At 39.1% G+C, this 18,861-nt stretch overlaps 1 protein-coding gene across 2 annotated transcripts in view; it reads left to right on the top strand.

Annotated features, from left to right (window-relative positions):
- Positions 1-18,861, top strand: part of CADM2 (cell adhesion molecule 2) — a 562,189-nt gene that overhangs the window by 431,153 nt on the left and 112,175 nt on the right. For both annotated transcript variants that reach the window (XM_089512206.1, XM_089512207.1), the window contains one exon: positions 10,767-10,857. In XM_089512206.1, coding sequence (XP_089368332.1) covers positions 10,767-10,857 — 91 coding nt within the window. The remainder of the gene's footprint in view (positions 1-10,766; positions 10,858-18,861) is intronic.

Below are 18,861 nucleotides of genomic sequence, written 5' to 3' on the forward strand. Positions count from 1 at the left end.
GGAATCTCAACAAAGATTAACATTCTGAACTGTGGTTTGTGCTAACCATAGTTCAGAATCCCTAGACTTTCTTAGGAGCACAAATCAGGGCCTAAATGTTATGTCTGTACCAAGTCTGATATTTTCAAAGAACACAGAAATATATGAATAGCTTGGAAACAAAAGTGGAGAGATAATTTACTAGTAAAATATAAGGTATAAAAGATTAATGCAGATTTGTACGCACTGATGAATAAACTATTATTTTATTCATTTTATTAGTTTACTTTTATGACTGCTAGGGTTGGGGATTGATTTATTTCAGCATATAAATAGATTTAATTTGTAGGCCGCATAACATGAACATCAGTCCCATATTTGGACATTAATAGGACGGACTGTGTTTACCTTTTGGCAAGGAATTAATACAAAGTATACTGTATGCTTTTTTATTTTGTCTATTTCCTTGGAATTCTTTAACTCGGTTTTGCTTATTCAACACAGACATGTTTTTTCCCCTCAAGTTTGGCAGGTCTGAAAAAAGACCTATCATCTCAAACTGTTTTAAATGTTAAAGTGAGAGAGGGAGGGGGAGAGAGAGAGAGAAAGAACCTCTGTAGAATCAAGCTTTGACACTCAAGGGCTGTAAAAGAGAGACAGCAGGTGTATATTTAAGCATTCTCAGAACTTTCAATCAAGCATTTAAAGAGCTGAACACAAAGGGATTAAGGATATTAGCTTTCTTGAAAGTACCTAATTGAATCCAACTATTCATATCATTTTTAAGAACTAAATAAAGCTTTTCTAATGAGCATTCATGTTGTGTAATAATAGGAGATATTCTGTGGAGAGTGAAGAATGCAGGAAAACAAGAACATTTCTGAAATGCAGCATTTATTTGTGTGTGTGTGTGTGGGGGGGGGATCGCCCCCATACATCTTTCAGTATCGTTATAATTTCTGTAGTTTGTATGTGCCCTGAAGTATTTAATGACTTGGTTCATTCTCTTTCAATAAAAAGTTATTATCATTTAGTGTCTATGACAATTATCTGAGGAGTTAGGATTGTCTGCTAGCATTGGAACTGTCTGCTAGACATAAGAGACCCTGTCTATCATTAAATTTGCTTGAATTAGTTCTTTCTGCTAAATTGGGTATCACACAGACATTTCTAGTCCTATTTCTATTATCATGGATTTTACATAGTGTACTTGTCATTGACTTTATATCTTGTTCAGATAGACATTACATTGCCAAAGTATGCATATTATCTTTTATAAGGGACATCTCTCAAACATTTAAGACACATAGTAAGTTACATTGGTAAGTGAGCAACATCTTACAAAAAGCTGATTATACATTAATATATCTCACATCACATGTGTAGAAGAATTTCTACATCTTAAAGAGGCATCTCAATATATTTCATTAACCCAGCATAGCTATTGTTACATAGAATTAAACTCTTATCTGTTTGGACCTGCATAAATATAGTATTCTCATCCATTCTGAGGAGTGCATATAGCATTGTGTCTTCTAGCACAGTCTGTTACGGAACCAGCCCCCCACACACCCACACAGATTTTCTCTCATAAGGCTTTATTTATATTATCTCAACCAATCAGTGCATCAAACTTTTTCTTATTGCCCATTGAATCAATGAGCAGTAAGAGATTTCACTGAATGATTCCACCAACCTCCATTTTGGCTTTCTGCTTTCAAGCTCCCATCTCACTGCAGTATTTTATTGGACCTCCGTCTAGGTCACTACTCTCTAGATCTGGTTACATCAATTATTTGCTTTATCTCTCAGCTTGTCAGTTCTGTCTTAATGGTTTTCATTATCTTTTTTTGTTTACCTTTTAGCCAGCTAGCTAGTACTTCATCCCCCATGTTTTATTATTTCACTGTTCCTTTACCTGGCACATTTCTTATTCACTTAAACTGCATTATTTCTTAGCTGTGTATACTCACTTTTGAATTAACCCTGTTCTATTCCCCACTGCAAATTTTGAGTGTGACAAAATACTCATTCAAAGTGTAGCATCCAGCCTATAACAGTATTGCAAACAAACAAGCAAACAAGCAATTTTTTCCAAGCTTTGGTAGAGCCGGTGGTTTGATCCTTGGACTACAACTTTGTAGATCAGGATTCAGTTCCCCACTTAGCCATGGAAATCCAATGGGTGACTTTGACCCCAGAAAACTCCATGATAGTTTTGCCTTAGGGTCACCCTAAGTCAGAAATAACTTGAACACACATAACAATAACAACAACATCTATTGAATCAGCTATACTTATCTATGGACTTTATCACACCTCCTCCAGTGCCCAACTTACCTCTTTCGAATTTGAGCCAAATTCGGAGATTACACTGATTTTCTCATACAGACTTTCCTCTCAAGACAGCTTCCTGTTGCCTCCAGTGTTGAATTCAAGCTCCGTATGTCGCTTCTGAAGCTTTTGATTTGGAAAAAATGGCCACCGAAGTGACTTACAGGGCCTGAATTCAACACTGGAGGCAACGGGAAGCTGTCTTGAGGGAAAAGTCCATGCGATAAAATCAGCTTAACTTCTGGATTTGGCTGAAATTCGGAAGAGGTAAGTAAGGCACTGGAGACGATGCGATAAAGTCCTATGTGTTGACTCACCATTCAACAACTAATAGAATGTGTCTGCTTTAGATGTTGTTAACTGATTCACTTTATTCTATATCTTGTTCTCCATCTCTTACTCATGAGAGATCTTAGTTGAATTCCATGACTGGTGCAGGCACAATGTGTTGTTTCTACTTCTCAGCTTGACATTTTCCCTAATGCTATGGACTTTCTCAAAATTACAAAGGAGCCTATTCACTTAAAATATGTAATACACTAGAGCTTGGAAAGGTTTGGTTTTTTTCAAAGCAATTAATTCCCATTACCTGATGTAGTGTTTACAAATAAAATTAGGCCTTGTTTCAAACTAATGCCAACTGCATATCAGCCAGACAGCTACAGCGCTATCTATACATACATACATAAATAAATAAATAAATAAATAAATAAATAAATAACAGACAGTTTGGTTGTCATGTATACTGGTGTGTATGGGGCAGGTGTGGACCATTCACTTATGATTACAAAGTGCCTGAAGAGGAGTCCAGATTCATGGCAAATTCTATATTTTGTAAGACTTTGTATTCTAGAAATATATTTTTCTTTCATATGAGATTTAAACCAGGAAATCTGTAATTAACAGTATTGCATTTTCTGCTATTGTTTGGTAGAAATAGAAAAAGGTTGTCAGATGTAAACCCAAAGAAGCTGCTTTAATCAGTTTTCCTAGTGAAATCAGAGAAATTCAGGGGCGTTTTCTGGTGCTTTGGGACTTCCATAGCAAGATCGAATAGGCACATCGGGGGTAAGCAATGTTTTTTTAGATGTAGTCAGGGAAGACAACAGACATTTATGTTAGAGACCTTTGTAATAAAGATAGGTCATGTGAATTTGAACATGAACTGATGGGCTAATTAGACACTGTTTTTTGTAGTTTAACTGATAATCAGGTCAGAGCAAGGTTATTGCAAGAAATGGACTTTGCTGGAATGAATAGTGATTATTCACAGGGCTAATGAAAGCTATGCTTCCCAAATGAAAGTGTTAACAAGCCGTGAAAGAAGAGAAGTACTTCTAATTAAAAATGAATATCAAATGCAGAATACCAAGAGGAAACCAATTGTAGGGCACCAGGATTATTTGCAAAAAAACTCCAAAAACCAAAAGTGCACATAAACACTACCCAAATGACTACCACATCAAGTGTTGCTATGTGTACTATTGTCCAGTTACAGATAAACCATACAGATGTGTCCAGTTTGTTATTTTGAAAGTATATACACTCTTTGCTAATTACAGTTTAAAACTACTCAATTCTGACTGAGATAAATGAACTCAATTTTGAATGACATAATTGGGAAACTGATGTGATCCTAACAGAGAACATAGGGGTACTACAAAAATGTTTGTATTTCTAACGAAAACATACATTGGCAAAGGGTGATAGGATTTTAAAGGAGAAAGAATTGTTGTCTTAAAGAGACATAAGCAGTAAAACAACTCATGGTGACCCTATGGATGAGATGTCTCCAAGTCCCTCTATCCTGTACCTCTCTGCTCAGATCCTGAAGGCTTAGACCCCTCCCAGATTGAGTCTATCCATCTGGCACATGGTCTTCCTCTCTTTCTACTACCCTCCAAGTTCCCCACTATCATATTCTTTTCTAATGCCTTTTTTTGCCTTCTCATTATGTGGGTGAAGTATGACCGCCTCAGTTTAGTCATCTTGGCTTGATCTGTTCTAGGACCCATTTATTCATCTTTTTAGCTGTGCATGGTGTCTTTAGTACTCATCTCCAGCACCACTGGCACATAGGTTAAGTAAAAAAAATGTTGTGTTTTCAGTTTTTATAGGTATTGGTCATTTAAACATCTGGTTTAGCACACCATATATGCATATATAAATGGGGCTGGGGGGGTTAGAAAGTGCATTTTAAAAGTGCATTAAAAATCAAGCATTCTCAGTTTTACTTATGTCAGTCTGGTGCAGAAATTCAGCTGCCACCTCATCAAGCCATGATTCGGTAACAGAGGACTCTATGGGGTTATTCGGATGGTGAAAATAATCCAGGATGAATATAGATTGAATCTTTGTTGTTCACATGCATCCAGAATGCACCCGATTAAGTTTGTGGGGAGGGCTGCCAAAAATCTCACTTAACCCGAAATACAATACTGGAGTTTTTTCCCAATTTTTTTTTAAAGATTTGTATCTTCAGCAGTGTGAATAACCAATGTGAATAGACCCAGGATTAAATCTGCATGCCTTCAACATGTTTTGAATACATTCACATCCTCAACTACATGTTTATTTGAGCGCTTCCATGTGTGAGCAACTTGAAGAGATGAGCAGACATGAGATTCTATAGTATGAATAAGAAACCCGGAATGTGTGAATGAGGTTATTCACATTGTTCTGCTAAAAAAAATGATGTCTGAATGATCCCTATGTGTGCTCATGCATTGCTTCCCTTCCCAAACAGTGTGATTGCTCTGTTTTGTACATTATTATAACTATTTCTTAGCATAATGACTAAACTGTTGCAATCTCTGCTAACCAGTTTATGATAGTGATGCATATTCTACATCAAGTTCAAGAAGTTTATGAGAAAATTAATTAAATGCTTCTATATTTTTATTATGACACATTTATAATAATGAAGCTATGGATTAAACAAGCCTATGCTTCAGATTTCACTGTTCACTGTAAAACATTTCAATGTAAAACATTTTACTTTGTTATAGATAAGGATATTTTATTAAAGCAAGAAAATATCAAGATACAATATTTTAAAATGATCCCAACTTGTGTGAAAATCTTTCTTGGGACAATTTTTATTTTGCAGTATAGAAAGGGATATTATATCTGACTTTTGGATGTCACTGTTGTAAACCACTCGGATTCCCAGTGATTGGGCGGTATATAAATAAATCCTATTATTATTATTATTATTATTATTATTATTATTAATATCCTTTCTCAGATTCTACTTAGATCACTCCTTGTCTATTAATATACATTGTTGTAATACCCATGAATTTAAGTAAGTAAATTGCGATCGTGGGTAGGTTTTGTATCTAATATGATGAAGCAATCTCTCTTTGTGTACATATTAAAATTCCATGGGGTCCCTGTAAATGGAGAGCAGCAATCAATTGCAGCATGGAATATTTGTCCCTATAATTATTTTTTTCACATAAGAGTTTATCTGTAGGTAGAGGCCACTCCTCCCCCATCATATTAGTATTGGTATAGAGAGAAATTTGCAGAAACTTTGGAGCCATGGGGAAGGAACAGGTAGGATGGGATAGAGATTTTATAGAAATTTGTAATATATACAGCACGTATTTTATATACAGCCTAATCTCATTTTACTGCTTTGTCTACATAAAATATTTTTAACTCAGCATGCATGTGAACACACACAGAGAGACACAAACACACAGAGACATTTTAATTTTGTGAAACCAAATTTGTGAACATAACTTGTACTAAAGATAGAATTCAGAGACATAGCTTTGTTCTCCTTCCTTCTTCTGGCTCTTTCTTCTGGCTCCTTCCCCTCCGTCTTTAAACACACTATCGTTTCCCGTATTCTGAAAAAATCTTCTCTCAACCCTTCTTCCTTGTTTAGCTATCGCCCGATCTCTCTTCTTCCTTTTCTTTCTAAGGTTCTGGAATGAGTCGTCTACTCTCGCTGTTTTGAGTTTCTCGAAACCAATTCCATTTTGGACCCTTTCCAATCTGGTATCTGCCCACGGCACTCCACAAAGACGGCCCTCACCAAGATCTCAAATGATCTCCTGTGGGCCAAGGCGAATGGCCTTTACTCCATCCTTGTCCTCCTCGACCTGTCTGCGGCCTTCAACACCGTGGACCACTGTCTTTTTGTTGACTTACTTTCTGATCTTGGCTTCTCGGGCTCCATTCTCGATTGGTTTAAATTTTACCTGTCAGATAGATCTTTTGCAGTGGTCTCGGGTGGCCAAACTTCGTCCTCTGTTCCCCTATCTGTTGGAGTTCCTCAGGGTTCTGTTTTGGGTCCCCTCTTGTTCTCTCTATACACATTGTCTCTTGGCAAACTTAGCAGCTCTTTCGGTTTCTCTTATCATCTGTACGCCGATGATACCCAGCTGTATCTTTCTACCCCTGACCTTTCGCCAGGGCTTGAGCAGCAAGTTTCATCTTGTCTGACAGCTGTCTCCCACTGGATGTGCCATCGGCGCTTGAAGTTCAACATGTCCAAGACAGAGCTTCTTGTCTTCCCTCCTAAGCCCACCCTTCAATATTCCTTTTCTGTCTCTGTCAATAACATCTCTATTCAGTCGGTCCAGGAAGCCCATAGTCTTGGTTATATTTTCGATTCCTCTCTGTCATTTATCCCTCAGATTCAGGCCACAGCCAAGGTCTGTAGATTTTTCCTCTATAATATCTCCAAAATCCGTCCATATCTCTCTGCTTCTACTGCAAAGACGTTGGCCCATGCCCTAGTGGTCTCTCGACTTGACTACTGCAACCTTCTCTTGGCAGGGCTTCCTCTCTCTCACCTTCACCCATTGATTTCTGTTCAGCACTCAGCTGCTCGTATTATCTCACTCGCTTGCTGGTATGACCATGTCTCCCCCCTGTTGTCATCCCTTCACTGGCTCCCCTTTCCCGTCCTCATTCGGTACAAGCTTCTCCTGCTCACCTTTCAAGCCCTGCATGGGCTGGCCCCTCCCTATCTCTCTGAACTTCTTTCTCCCTACATCCCCACTCGTTCCTTCCGTTCTGGTAGCCAAGGTCTCCTGTCCCAGCCCAGGATTTCCACGGCCCCGTCCCAGATTCGTCCATTCTTACTTGCTGCTCCTCACTCCTGGAACCTCCTCCCCTTACAAGTACGACTCGACACATACCCAGCTCCCTAAATTGCTTCTCACTGAGCATGGTTTCCAGACCTTTTACTTGCCATCTTTTGGACACGCTCAAGCTTGTCAACATCCTTTTTGAACTGTGGTGCCCAGAACTGGGCACAGTATTCCAGGTGAGGCCTGACCAAAGCAGAATAGTGTGGCACTGTTACTTCCCTTGACCTAGATGCTATACTTCAGTTGATGCAGCCCGGAATCTCATTGGCCTTTTTAGCTGCTACATCACATTGTTGACTCATTTTCAACTTGTAATCTACTAAGACTCCTACATCATTTTCACATGTAGTCTCATTAAACCAGATGTCCCCCATTATATCTATACATTTCATTTTTATTTAATTTTTTGCCCTAAGTGCAGTATCATACATTTCTCAGCACTGAAATTCTTTTTTTTTTTTAGCTTTGGCCCAGCTTTCTAATCTATTAATATCATTTTGAATTTTTTAATCCAGTTTATTGATAAAGATGTTGAGGATAGAACCCTGTGATACCCCACTAGTCACTTCTCTCCAGGATGAAGAAGAACCATTGCTGAGCACCCTTTGGGTTTGGCCTGTCAACCAATTACTAATCCATTTAGCAGTTGCATTGTCCCACATTTTACTAGCTTGTTTGCAAGAATGTCATGAGGGACCTTATCAACGGCCTTACTGAAATCAAGATATACTATGTCTACAGCATTCCCTTGGTTAAACTGAGCCTCCCTGATTGAATTGTGGAAAATTTCCCCATGATTATTGCCTAATTCCCATGGAGGAAAAATCTCAAATGGTATCAATTGACACTCTAGAGGCGAGGTTCAAGCCTAGGGTATGGAACCACCTCTTTTTATCTCTCAAGCCAAGATGGCACTGAGTGGATTGTAACTCCTTCACCATTTGGGCCTCTGGGAGAATCTCCTAGATACAAAATAAGTAGCCAAGTCCCAGAATAGATGGTTATGAAAGAGCAGCCCAAGTCTGCTCCGGCTAGAAATGGGTCAGAACCCTGCTGTCCTTGTGGCCCACTCCCAAGACAGGCAATAGATGCAGGGGCAACTCCCAGCCTGAGGCCAGCCATCAGCACAGGACAATACACATGCAAATCATTCCTGCATTCCCAGGCTCACACAGTATATATACACCCAACTTTTTCCAGGCAAAGCATTCTCTGAAGATGCCAGCCACAGATGCTGGTGAAATGTCAGGAAAAATTTTTTCTAGAACATGGCCACTTAGCCCGAAAAACCCACAAAAACCATTCATGTAATACTTTTTTCCCCCCGAGAAAAAGAATGATCACAAAGTAAACATCTCCGTAGCATGTTGTTGGATGGAGAATTCCCCCCCCCCCCTCATATACTGGGCACCTAATAGACAAAAGAGAAGCCAGGGAAAGGGAGCAGTCCTTAGGGAAACCAGGTGTGTGTGTATGTGTGTGTGTGAGGCAGCCAGGGATGCCTGTCTGTGTGTGTGTGTGTGTGTGTGTGTGTGTGCGCCAGGCAGGCAGGGTTGCCTCTGCCTGTGTGCTTTTCCCTGCAGCCTTCCGCTTTCCAAACTTTCTGAGTTGCAGCGTTTCCAGGACTATATGGGAATGTTACAGGTACTGGTGTGATAAACTTAATTCTTCTGAAAATCAGTAGGGAGGACAAAACCCATTCTGGCTAATTGTCTACAATGAAAAACAGGGCAGGCTTTCCTTATCTTCATCTCAGGAAGGTGACTGTAGGAGCTGAAGGATGTCTCAGATCTAAATGCTGTATATGTTTGCAATATGCACTGGAATGACTGTTCTCTGATTCTATTGACTATGTCTCTCTGTGTGCCTTCAAGTCATTTCTGACTTAAGATAACCCTAAGTTGAATCTATCATGAGGTTTTCTTGGTGAGATTTATTTAGGAGGTTTGTCATTGCCTTGATGCTGAGAGCATGTGATTTGCCCAAAGTTACCCAGTGAGTTTCATGGACAAGCTGGGAATTGAACCCTGGTCTCTAGAGTCGTAGTCCAACACTCACACCACTATGCCACACTGACTGTACTAGATATCATTCCCATTTTAACCTTAGGCCTTTGCATATCTATATAGTGAATTCCATTTGGTTTTATAAGAGAAGAGAAGAACTCAAAGAGACAGGTAAAGAATAAACTGGACTCCATCAGCCAGGTTCCCCTCCCCTACTAGCTGTGTACCTACCACACCCACAGCTGAATATCAGTTAGCTGGAGCTATTGAGCTTAGCTGACTTCTCTCTGTAGGTACATTAATTAATATGTTTCCTGCTGGTTCCATTTCTGGGGTGATATTTGAATCAGAGTGTGTGACAGACCAAACTTTTATAATGAAAGTTAATTACATGAAAAAGAAGTTACCATTTAAAGTTTAACACAGTTTATATACTACAGCATGGTAATATTATCTGCCTTTTCCATCAAAATGGCTTGCTAACATTTTAAAAAATCAAAACATAATAATCTATTTGTGGAGAGACATTATTTTGTATTCCAGAAATCATATCCTCTGTAATGCCTGTACCAAGGTATTTTTTTAAAAAAAAATCTAAAAGCCTTCCAAAGGGTTTCTATTATTATTTTAGATTACTATGGCAGTAAACATGCTTATTTAAATGTACTCTTAATGCAGTCATTTTTTTCTAGTCTACAAAGAAAGAATTGCATGGAGTGCTTGTTATTCATTTTCAGTAAATCATTTTTTTGTATTTTACCTTTCAATTCCAGATTTGTAAATGCTAATGTAGGATAACCGTGCACTCAAACCAATTCTTCAGTAATATAGGGAAATCTTTATTTTCTATTTGGACTCAGTCATTATTTGGGCAGACTATTTGCTGGAAGATGACAGTTTCCACCATTCCATACTGCCGAATGGCAGAACATAATCCTATAGTAGTCCAGAAGCAGGCGGGTGCATAGCCATTCATAACACCACCTCTCAAAAGCCATATGTGGCACCTCCTGTACTGAGCAATGGTATCTGTTCAAAATCATGGTACCACAAAAGCAGCCTTGATAGTGGTGTGGCTGAATTGTCATGCCTTCTAGTAAGTTCACTAACTAATCCACTCACCCCATTCAACGATGTTCAATGGCTGAAGCTTGCAGTCTATCAGCAAATCGTTACATTAACTTATATGCCATCTAGCCTCAGAGCTGGCAAAAAAGAAGATTCAATACATTAAGTAATAAAACTTGCCTGCAAATAATGTGTAATGTTGCTTTCTTAATTTGCATAGAATCTTTGATATGCAATGTTAATGTAATTAAGTATTTTTTTCTTCCAGATATCCCTTCAGTTAAAATAATACCTTCCACATTGTGGCCAGAAGAAGGACAATCTATAACTTTGATTTGTGAATCCAAAGGAAAACCTCTGTAAGTGATTTAACAAGCAATATATTTTGTTATATTCTTTATTCTCTTTTGATTGCAGTCTCTGACTGCCAAGCTCTACTGTTTTTCTCTTCTTCTGGGGTGTAAAGTGATCTCTGGTACAGAAAACTCCTTGAAGCATGTCTTCATTAAGTGCCTATGGAAGACTGGTCTTTTACTTTGTCATTTATTTTAGTTCAGGAAGGGATTCCTGCTGTGCATTTTTTTTAAATGCCATTTCAACCTGAAAGGATTGCAGGCTTATTTGCTGTTCCTATCAGACTGATGATGGGTACATATTCTCAGAGTAAAGCCTCACATCTGATGAAAAATCTTCTAAAATCAACTCTTTTTTTTTTTTTCAAATAAAGTGCTGAACTCTGTGCCTACTTCGGTTGTCATTTACATGGTAATTGCAAATTTAATGATATATGCAAATCATCTTTCCTACCATCCCACTTTTAAAAACAACATTAAGAGAGTGATGCTGTATACTTTCAAGATTTCCTAGGAATTTTGTTTACTTGTTTCTTAACAAATACATTTAAAATTATTGTAGAATTATATTTGGATATATTACATAGGATCCTTAAGTTGGAGGGATAATTCAAAATACCCCCTTTAAATAAAATTTATTCAATATAAACCTTCTGTGTGGTTTTTCCCCCCCAATTTTTTTTTAAATCCATGTATTATCCTTTAGCCAAACAACTCCCAGTTGTTCAAAATAAAATGCAAACAATATGTGAGCACACTTGCTTGGAACAAACATCTATGTGTCTGCAAATTCTTTGTCCATATTTAGGGAATAGATCCTCCAGAATATGAATGAGAAAGGACACATTTGCTGTAGTGCAAGGAGTTCATTGTGGCCATGGCTCTATTTTATTGGATGGAAAGCTATTTCCTAGAGAGCTGGCCTGAAAACTGTTATGTTTACCAAATGCCAAAATTATAATACAGTGGAACCTCGCCATACGCGGGGGATCCGTTCCGGATCCCGCCGCGTATGGCGATTTCTGCCTATGCTGGAGCCCCATTGTAAACAATGGGGCTCGTGTGCGGTGGCGCGGCAGCGCGGGCACACACAGGGCACAATGGGCGCGCGCGCCCATTCAATTAAATGGGACGCGCCGCCCCTTCCACCCCGCACGTGCGCCGCGGCTTGAGTGCGTATGCTCAAGGCTGCGTATGGCGCACACGCGTATGGCGAGGTTCCACTGTATGCATATATATGGGGTTATGTTCTAGATAGGATGGTGCCTTCACAGTTATTATCAAGATAGTAGAATAAAAGTAATCAGATACTTGTTTGGTGAAGTGAAACTAAGGGTTCTTCTACATTGATGAAAGTATCCAAAAAGTCCCTGATTTGCTCCTGTCTGTTCCAATTTTATTTTACAGATCCATATGATTTATTGTTAATTCCATAATATTTTCTGTCAGTCCCAGTATCATCAGAGACTTTTAAATCCACCTCCCAGGATTGATTTATTTTAAAACAGTATTTCCTTAAATGAAATGTGCCTCCCTGGCAGTGTGTTACTTTTATTCTGGAATGAGCTAAAATGGCTGCTGCCAAGAAAAATAAGCTGTATAAAAGTGGTGTAAAAATGGATTTTCTGCAGTGTAGACGCAGCCTAAGTGAGGGTTCACAAGATACAGATTCAAGAAAAATCAACTGAGGGGAAAAAGAATGCTAGAAATAAAATTTCTCACAAATGGACATAAATATCTTAATCTAAATCAGAGATTTAGAAAATGTGTTTGGGATAGAGAGGAGGAGGAGGAAGGGGAGATATATTGTGCCCATTAACCACATTCATGGTCACTGCATCTTTATTTTGAATACCACTCTTCATCCTGATCTTTCTTGTGTTTCCATGTGGCGGAACATATGGTGTCATCCTTTTTATCATGCCCTGACTCCTCTGCTGCAACAGAGAGAATGTTAACATTGGAAAGTTCCATGTGCAAGACAAAGGAGATTCTTAAGTGGTTTCTCTTCCTATCTTGGGGATGTTAGTGAAAGAGAAGACTGTTATTCATGGTTTATTTCTACCATGACAGTCTTTACTCTTTATCTCTTGTGTGTGTACACATCCACACCCAGTTCCAACTCTTCAACAGCATCCCCATTCATTTTAGTTTCATCCTGGGTTTATCCAGTCTCTATATCTGGAGCTAAGTAGGAAGTTTTGAGGAGGATATCTGAATTGGCCAACAATCACATCCATTTTTTCCCCACTTACTACATCTTGAAGTTTATTGCACTTACCTTAGAACAGCCCCTGAACGTTCTTAAAGGGGCCGTTCCTGGAATGGGAGGTGGCAGGGAACACTGTATATCGCACAGCGAGAACGCTGCTGCCGAGCGTTCCCCTTCCGTTCTGGGAGCGTTCCCCAGAACTGATTTTTGGGAATGCTTTCTCAAGCGTTCTCAAAAATCGGCCCTCTAGAACAGAACAGAAGGCTCCCAGAACGGAAGGGGAATGCTCGGCGGAGGTGGCGGCGTTCTCGCTGTGCGATATACAACGTTCCCTGCCGCCTCCCATTCCAGGAACGGCACCTTTAAGAATGCTCAGGGGCCGTTCTAAGGTTAGCGTGTCACTTGGAAGCAGCATTTATTTTTTAGTTACTTTGGAGATTATCAGACTGTAGCAAAGTGGATTGCTCCTGACCTTAACTTGTGGTATTTGTGTGATTGGGGAGAAAATTATCACATGCCCATGCACTTATCATGATGGACCCATCATTTGGTATTAACAGAAATTCCCATTAATACCAAATGATGAGTCCATTGCTCTTTTCAGATAAATGTGAATACCACTGGTTAAGGATGGGATGACACTTTGACCCTCCATGTGATAACCTCCTTTGACTATTTCAACCACTGTTTAAATGGGCATTTATTTGTTCTGTGGTTTTAGATTTGGCTATTTGAGATTAGGTAACACAATGAAGTCCAAAGAGAGTATACATCTTTGGAGCATCATGGATTTGTTCACCTAGGGATGGACTCTTCTGTGGACATGACTTGGGGGAACAGACAGATAAAGCACATCAAGACCTAACCAATTCTATATAGTCCACTAGGCAGGACTTCACCTCTCTGTACCCAGTTGGAGATATAGCTTTGACAGGATATGATGGGATATTGTCTCATGAGCCTTTGACCTGAATTTCTTCATTCTTAAATTTCCTTCATGGGATGATTTCTGGGTCTGCACTGTTTGCCATTAGCACAGCCAACTGTGTTTCCCATTTTGCAGACTGGTTTAACTTAAATAAAGTTAGGCCCATGTTTAATCCGAGTCTGTTGTTTTGTCTTCGTTCAGTAGCAGGTGGATGGGGGCAAAGTATGGACTCCAGTTCTGTGCCAGTCTGTTTTGACTATAAAGGACCTTCCTAGAGTGAGATCAAGGCATGTCCAACTTTAAAAGACTGGGTACTATGAATTTATTGAAATCTATAATCAATGCTACCCTCAGGGAAGGCTGCCTTCCATTCCCTAGGCTGCTAGTCTGAAAACAGCAGTGGTTAAACTACTATTAAAAAGCCTTCCCTGGATCCCCTGAACAGAAACAAGTACTGTATAGACCAGTTTGAAGTCAAAAGCTTTCATGGCCAGCATCCATAGTTTTTGTGGGTTTTTCGGGTTATGTGGCCATATTGTAGAAGGGTTTATTCCTGATGTTTCACCGGCATCTGTGGCTGGCATCTTCAGAGATGAAGAGGCCAGCCACAGATGCCAGTGAAACATCAGAAATAAACCCTTCTATAACATGGCCACATAGCCCAAAAAACCCACAAAAAACTATAGACCAGTTTCTTTATTGCCATTTTTGGATAAAGTGATCGAGAGCAGTCGCTATTCAGCTCCAGTCTTGGAAGAAGCTGATTATCTAGATCCTTTCCAAACTGACTTTAGAACAGGGTACGGAGTTAAGACTGCCATAGTTGCCATAGCTGATGATCTCCATCCGGGCATTGAAAGGGGAAATGTGACCTTGTTGGTGCTCTTGAACCTCTCAGCGGCCTTTGATACCATCGACCATGGTATCCTTCTGAAACTCCTGAGAGAGTTGGGAATCAGGGGCACTGCTTTGCAGTGGTTCCAGTCCTATCTCTCAGGCAGATTCCAGATGGTGTCGCTTGGGGACAGTTATTTGTCCAAGAAGGAGCTCAAGTCGGGTGTCCCTCAGGAAGCTATTCTGTCCCCAAAGTTGTTTAACATTTACATGAAGCCGCTGAGTGAGATCATCTGGAGACATGGGGTGGGGTGTTATCAGTACGCTGATGACACCCAAATCTATTTCTCTCTGTCTCGAACTGCTTCAGTGACTAAGGAAGGCATCTCTCATCTGGATGAATGTCTTAAGTCAGTAATGGACTGGATGAGGGAAAACAAACTCAAATTGGATCCAAGTAAGATGGAGATACTTGCCATAGGCAACCCAAATCCGGGTTTGGAGATATATCAACCGGTCCTGGATGGGGCCATACTTCCCCTAAAGGACCGTGTTCTCAGCTTGGGGTTGTTCCTGGACTCGTTTCTTCATCTGTCATCACAGATTGATGCAGTGGCCAGGAATGCCTATTATAGTTTCGGCTGATACGCCAGCTGTGGCCCTACCTGGAGCCAGGCAACCTAGAAATGGTGGTACACGCCCTGGTAACCTCTCATCTTAATTTCTGCAATGCACGCTACATGAGGTTACTCTTGTGCCAAATTCGGAAGCTTCAGTTAGTTCAAAATATGGCAGCCAGGTTGGTCGCTGGGAAATCCAGGTCAGGCCATATAACACCTATCCTAAAAGATCTTCACTGGCTGATAATCAGCTTCCAGGCACGATACAAGGTGTTGGTTATTACTTATAATAGAGAAGACCAAGCTAGCCACGATGTCCCAGAGGACTTTTTCATCAGCCACTCCTAAGCTGTGGAATGGCCTGCCAGATGAGATCCATCAGATTGATACTCTTGAAGCCTTTAAAAAGGCAGTTAAAACATATCTTTTCTGGCAGGCCTTCCCCGATTAATTCCAACATCTAATTAGACTGCCCCTCTGTTTGTTTATAGCCGCTACTACTATCTACCTGTTTTGTAATTGTTAATTTAGATTGGAATTTTAATCTGAAGTGTTTTTAGACTAAATAATTTGTTGGTTTTGTTGGGAATGGGGATTGTGATTTTATGACTTTGTATTTGTAATTGATTTGTTTTTTGCTTGGAACTCGCCTCAATCCAAAAGGTAAAAGCGGGCTATAATAATAATAATAATAATAATAATAATAATAATAATAATAATAAGCATGAAAACTGTGCTGTTAATTTTGTTGTGCATGTTTGGAATTGTGAGTAATCCTAATCTATAACTCTGGCTATCATGGTTTGAGTCCCTGCTCAGTTCAGAACAGTTCTCAAAAATCGCCTCCTCTGGAACAGTATGGGAAGGGAAGAGAGGGGAACGGAACGAGTGAGGGACTTCCTTGTGTGCAGTCAAATATGTCCCCTACTCATTCAATTCCCTTCCCAGCCCCCTTTGGACCATTCTCAGCCCATCCCAGGAGTTCTGTGCAATAAGGTCCAATAACTGCAGACATAACTGGCTCAGTGCTAAGGGATCCTGGGAACTGTAGTTTATTGTGGCACCAGAACAACAGTTCCCAGAATTCCCTAGCATTGAGCCAGGCAGTTAAGGTGGTTTCAAACTGGATTATTTCTGCAGTGTGTTTTGGACCATAGTCCTAATCAATTAACCCTCATACAGTATCAGCTGAAAAATGATGCATGGTATTGATATGGCATAATAAAGTTCTGTCTCAGTCTATTGAAGTACTTTGCCAGAAACATTTTACAGTTTTCTTTCTTGCACTCTTCTGCAATTGTATTGTGTGCCACACTTTTTATAATATTTTCTGTCATTGTATACAGAAGCTATAACTAGATGGGTCTTATGTTTGACAGGTGTCAGACAAGAGTGAGAATTTGCTCTATGTCTCATCAGAAGCAGGGATGAATAATTGTTACTTGACAGATCAAATAGGTGGCTTCTCTCCTCCTTTGTCTTTTTAGGGCCCAATTGTGATTACTTGTGTCAAGTAGTAGAAAGTCGCTCAAAATGGCCTGTCTTTTTAGATTCTGCTATTAACGTGCTCAGTTTAAATGATCTGGAAGATATTTTTGAATCTATTTTTTGTGTGTGGTTTTCAGAGAATCCATTAACATTTCTGAGCTAATCACCTGAAACAGTGTCCACACACACCAGGAAATATTATTTATTTAATGAAATCTTGGGATATGTCAAAATTAACTGAACAATATATTAAAATATCTCTTTTGACTTTTCTAGTCAACACTGACTTCTGCAATCCATAAAGAATAATGCCTTCTATAATATTTGGTGTCCTAAATACTGAAAAAACTGGTAACTCTTCATATGAATGCAAAAACTTCATTATTAAAAAGATTTCTTATTCAGTATGCATGCTGTTAAGACTAGTTTACATGGATGCACTGCATTCACAACCTGTAGTACTTTAAAAGATGCACTTGAAATGCAATTTTTTTAAAGTCATCAAAATCTACCACATAAGTGTCATGATTCTATTCATACTGAAATGATGCTTCCCTAGCTACACTATCCAAAGATAGATAGTTGGATCTTTAATCTTTTGTAGAATAGTCAAAGAAGGGTTGAGTTTAGGTTTAGCTCTTCTGAAACTGACACACATTCACCATGTCTGAGCCTACTTTTAAATATCTTGGCAAGATAAGCAAAACAGTGGAATGGAAGAATTTCAAGGAATTCAAGAGAATTTCATCTCTCTCCCTTCAAGTGTTTTCTCCATATGGCTTCCCTGTGTGAATATATATATATATATATATATATATATATATATATATATATATGAATTATCTATTGCTTCTTAGCACACCAAAACAGCAAGTGACATACAGTAGATTTTTTTTAAAAAATAATATTACATATACATATGGAAACATTTTTAAATAGTTTTAAAAACTACTTGAAATAGTTTTAAAACCACACATATAAACACATTTTTTTAAAAAAAGATTAATATGTCTCCTTGAAACAGTTTTAAAAACACACACAGTTGAAATAGACAGAGTAGCCTTTGGTATTAAGGATTGAATACCCAACAGAATATGTTCAAATGGATGGAGCCAGTCTAACTTCCTGATCTATGATATTATTTTTGAAATATGTATAATGCATAATCATGTATTTCAATATACTTGCACTGGGTTGCCACTTCCTTGATATGTTCAGTTGCAAAAAAGAAAGAAAGAAAGAAGAGAAAAGAAGAGAAGAGAAAAGAGAAGAGAAGAGAAGAGACAGATGGAAGAAGGAAGGAAGGAAGGAAGGAAGGAAGGAAGGAAGGAAGGAAGGAAGGAAACCGGCAAATGTGAGATAATCACTTCCATTACAAGTTATGTTCATCAAGAAGAACAATTATAGAATCTCCTGAGATGATGCATCTGAATACACACAAACCTGAGGTCCACTGCTGTTCATATCTGCTGATACAGGTCAAAGTGGTCTCTCTGTCTGATGTTATACTAGAATCAACCAGCATAAAGAGAAAATTGTGATCATTCAGGCTTACCTTCTCTTCCTGTTATGCAAACTACTTGCAACAGTGGCTGTGAAAAACAATGCTTTTAAAAATACCTTATTTTCAAAAGTTAGAAATTTAGTGTACACTCTCAAAGTACAGGATTGTGTTTCTGTGATAGAGTGAGTCAGGTCTCTGATGACTGACAAATTTTTCAAGGATTGCAAGGCTGGCAATTTAGTGTATGCTCCTGCCCCTGCCCCCCTTCTTGCAGAATGGACTTCCTTTCTTGTCATCCCGATGAGTGACACAGTGGCCCACTTTCTTAGAATGTCACTGGTTTCTTTGTGAAGCAAGGAATAAATTGATGGTCCCTTCCACCAAGACAAGGGTTTCATTTCCAAGAGACATACTTTAAGAATGT

Source organism: Sceloporus occidentalis, unplaced genomic scaffold (genome assembly GCF_023333645.1).
Source record: "Sceloporus occidentalis isolate IW3139 unplaced genomic scaffold, rSceOcc1.0.p SCAF_2, whole genome shotgun sequence".
Taxonomy (NCBI): Eukaryota; Metazoa; Chordata; class Lepidosauria; order Squamata; family Phrynosomatidae; genus Sceloporus; species Sceloporus occidentalis.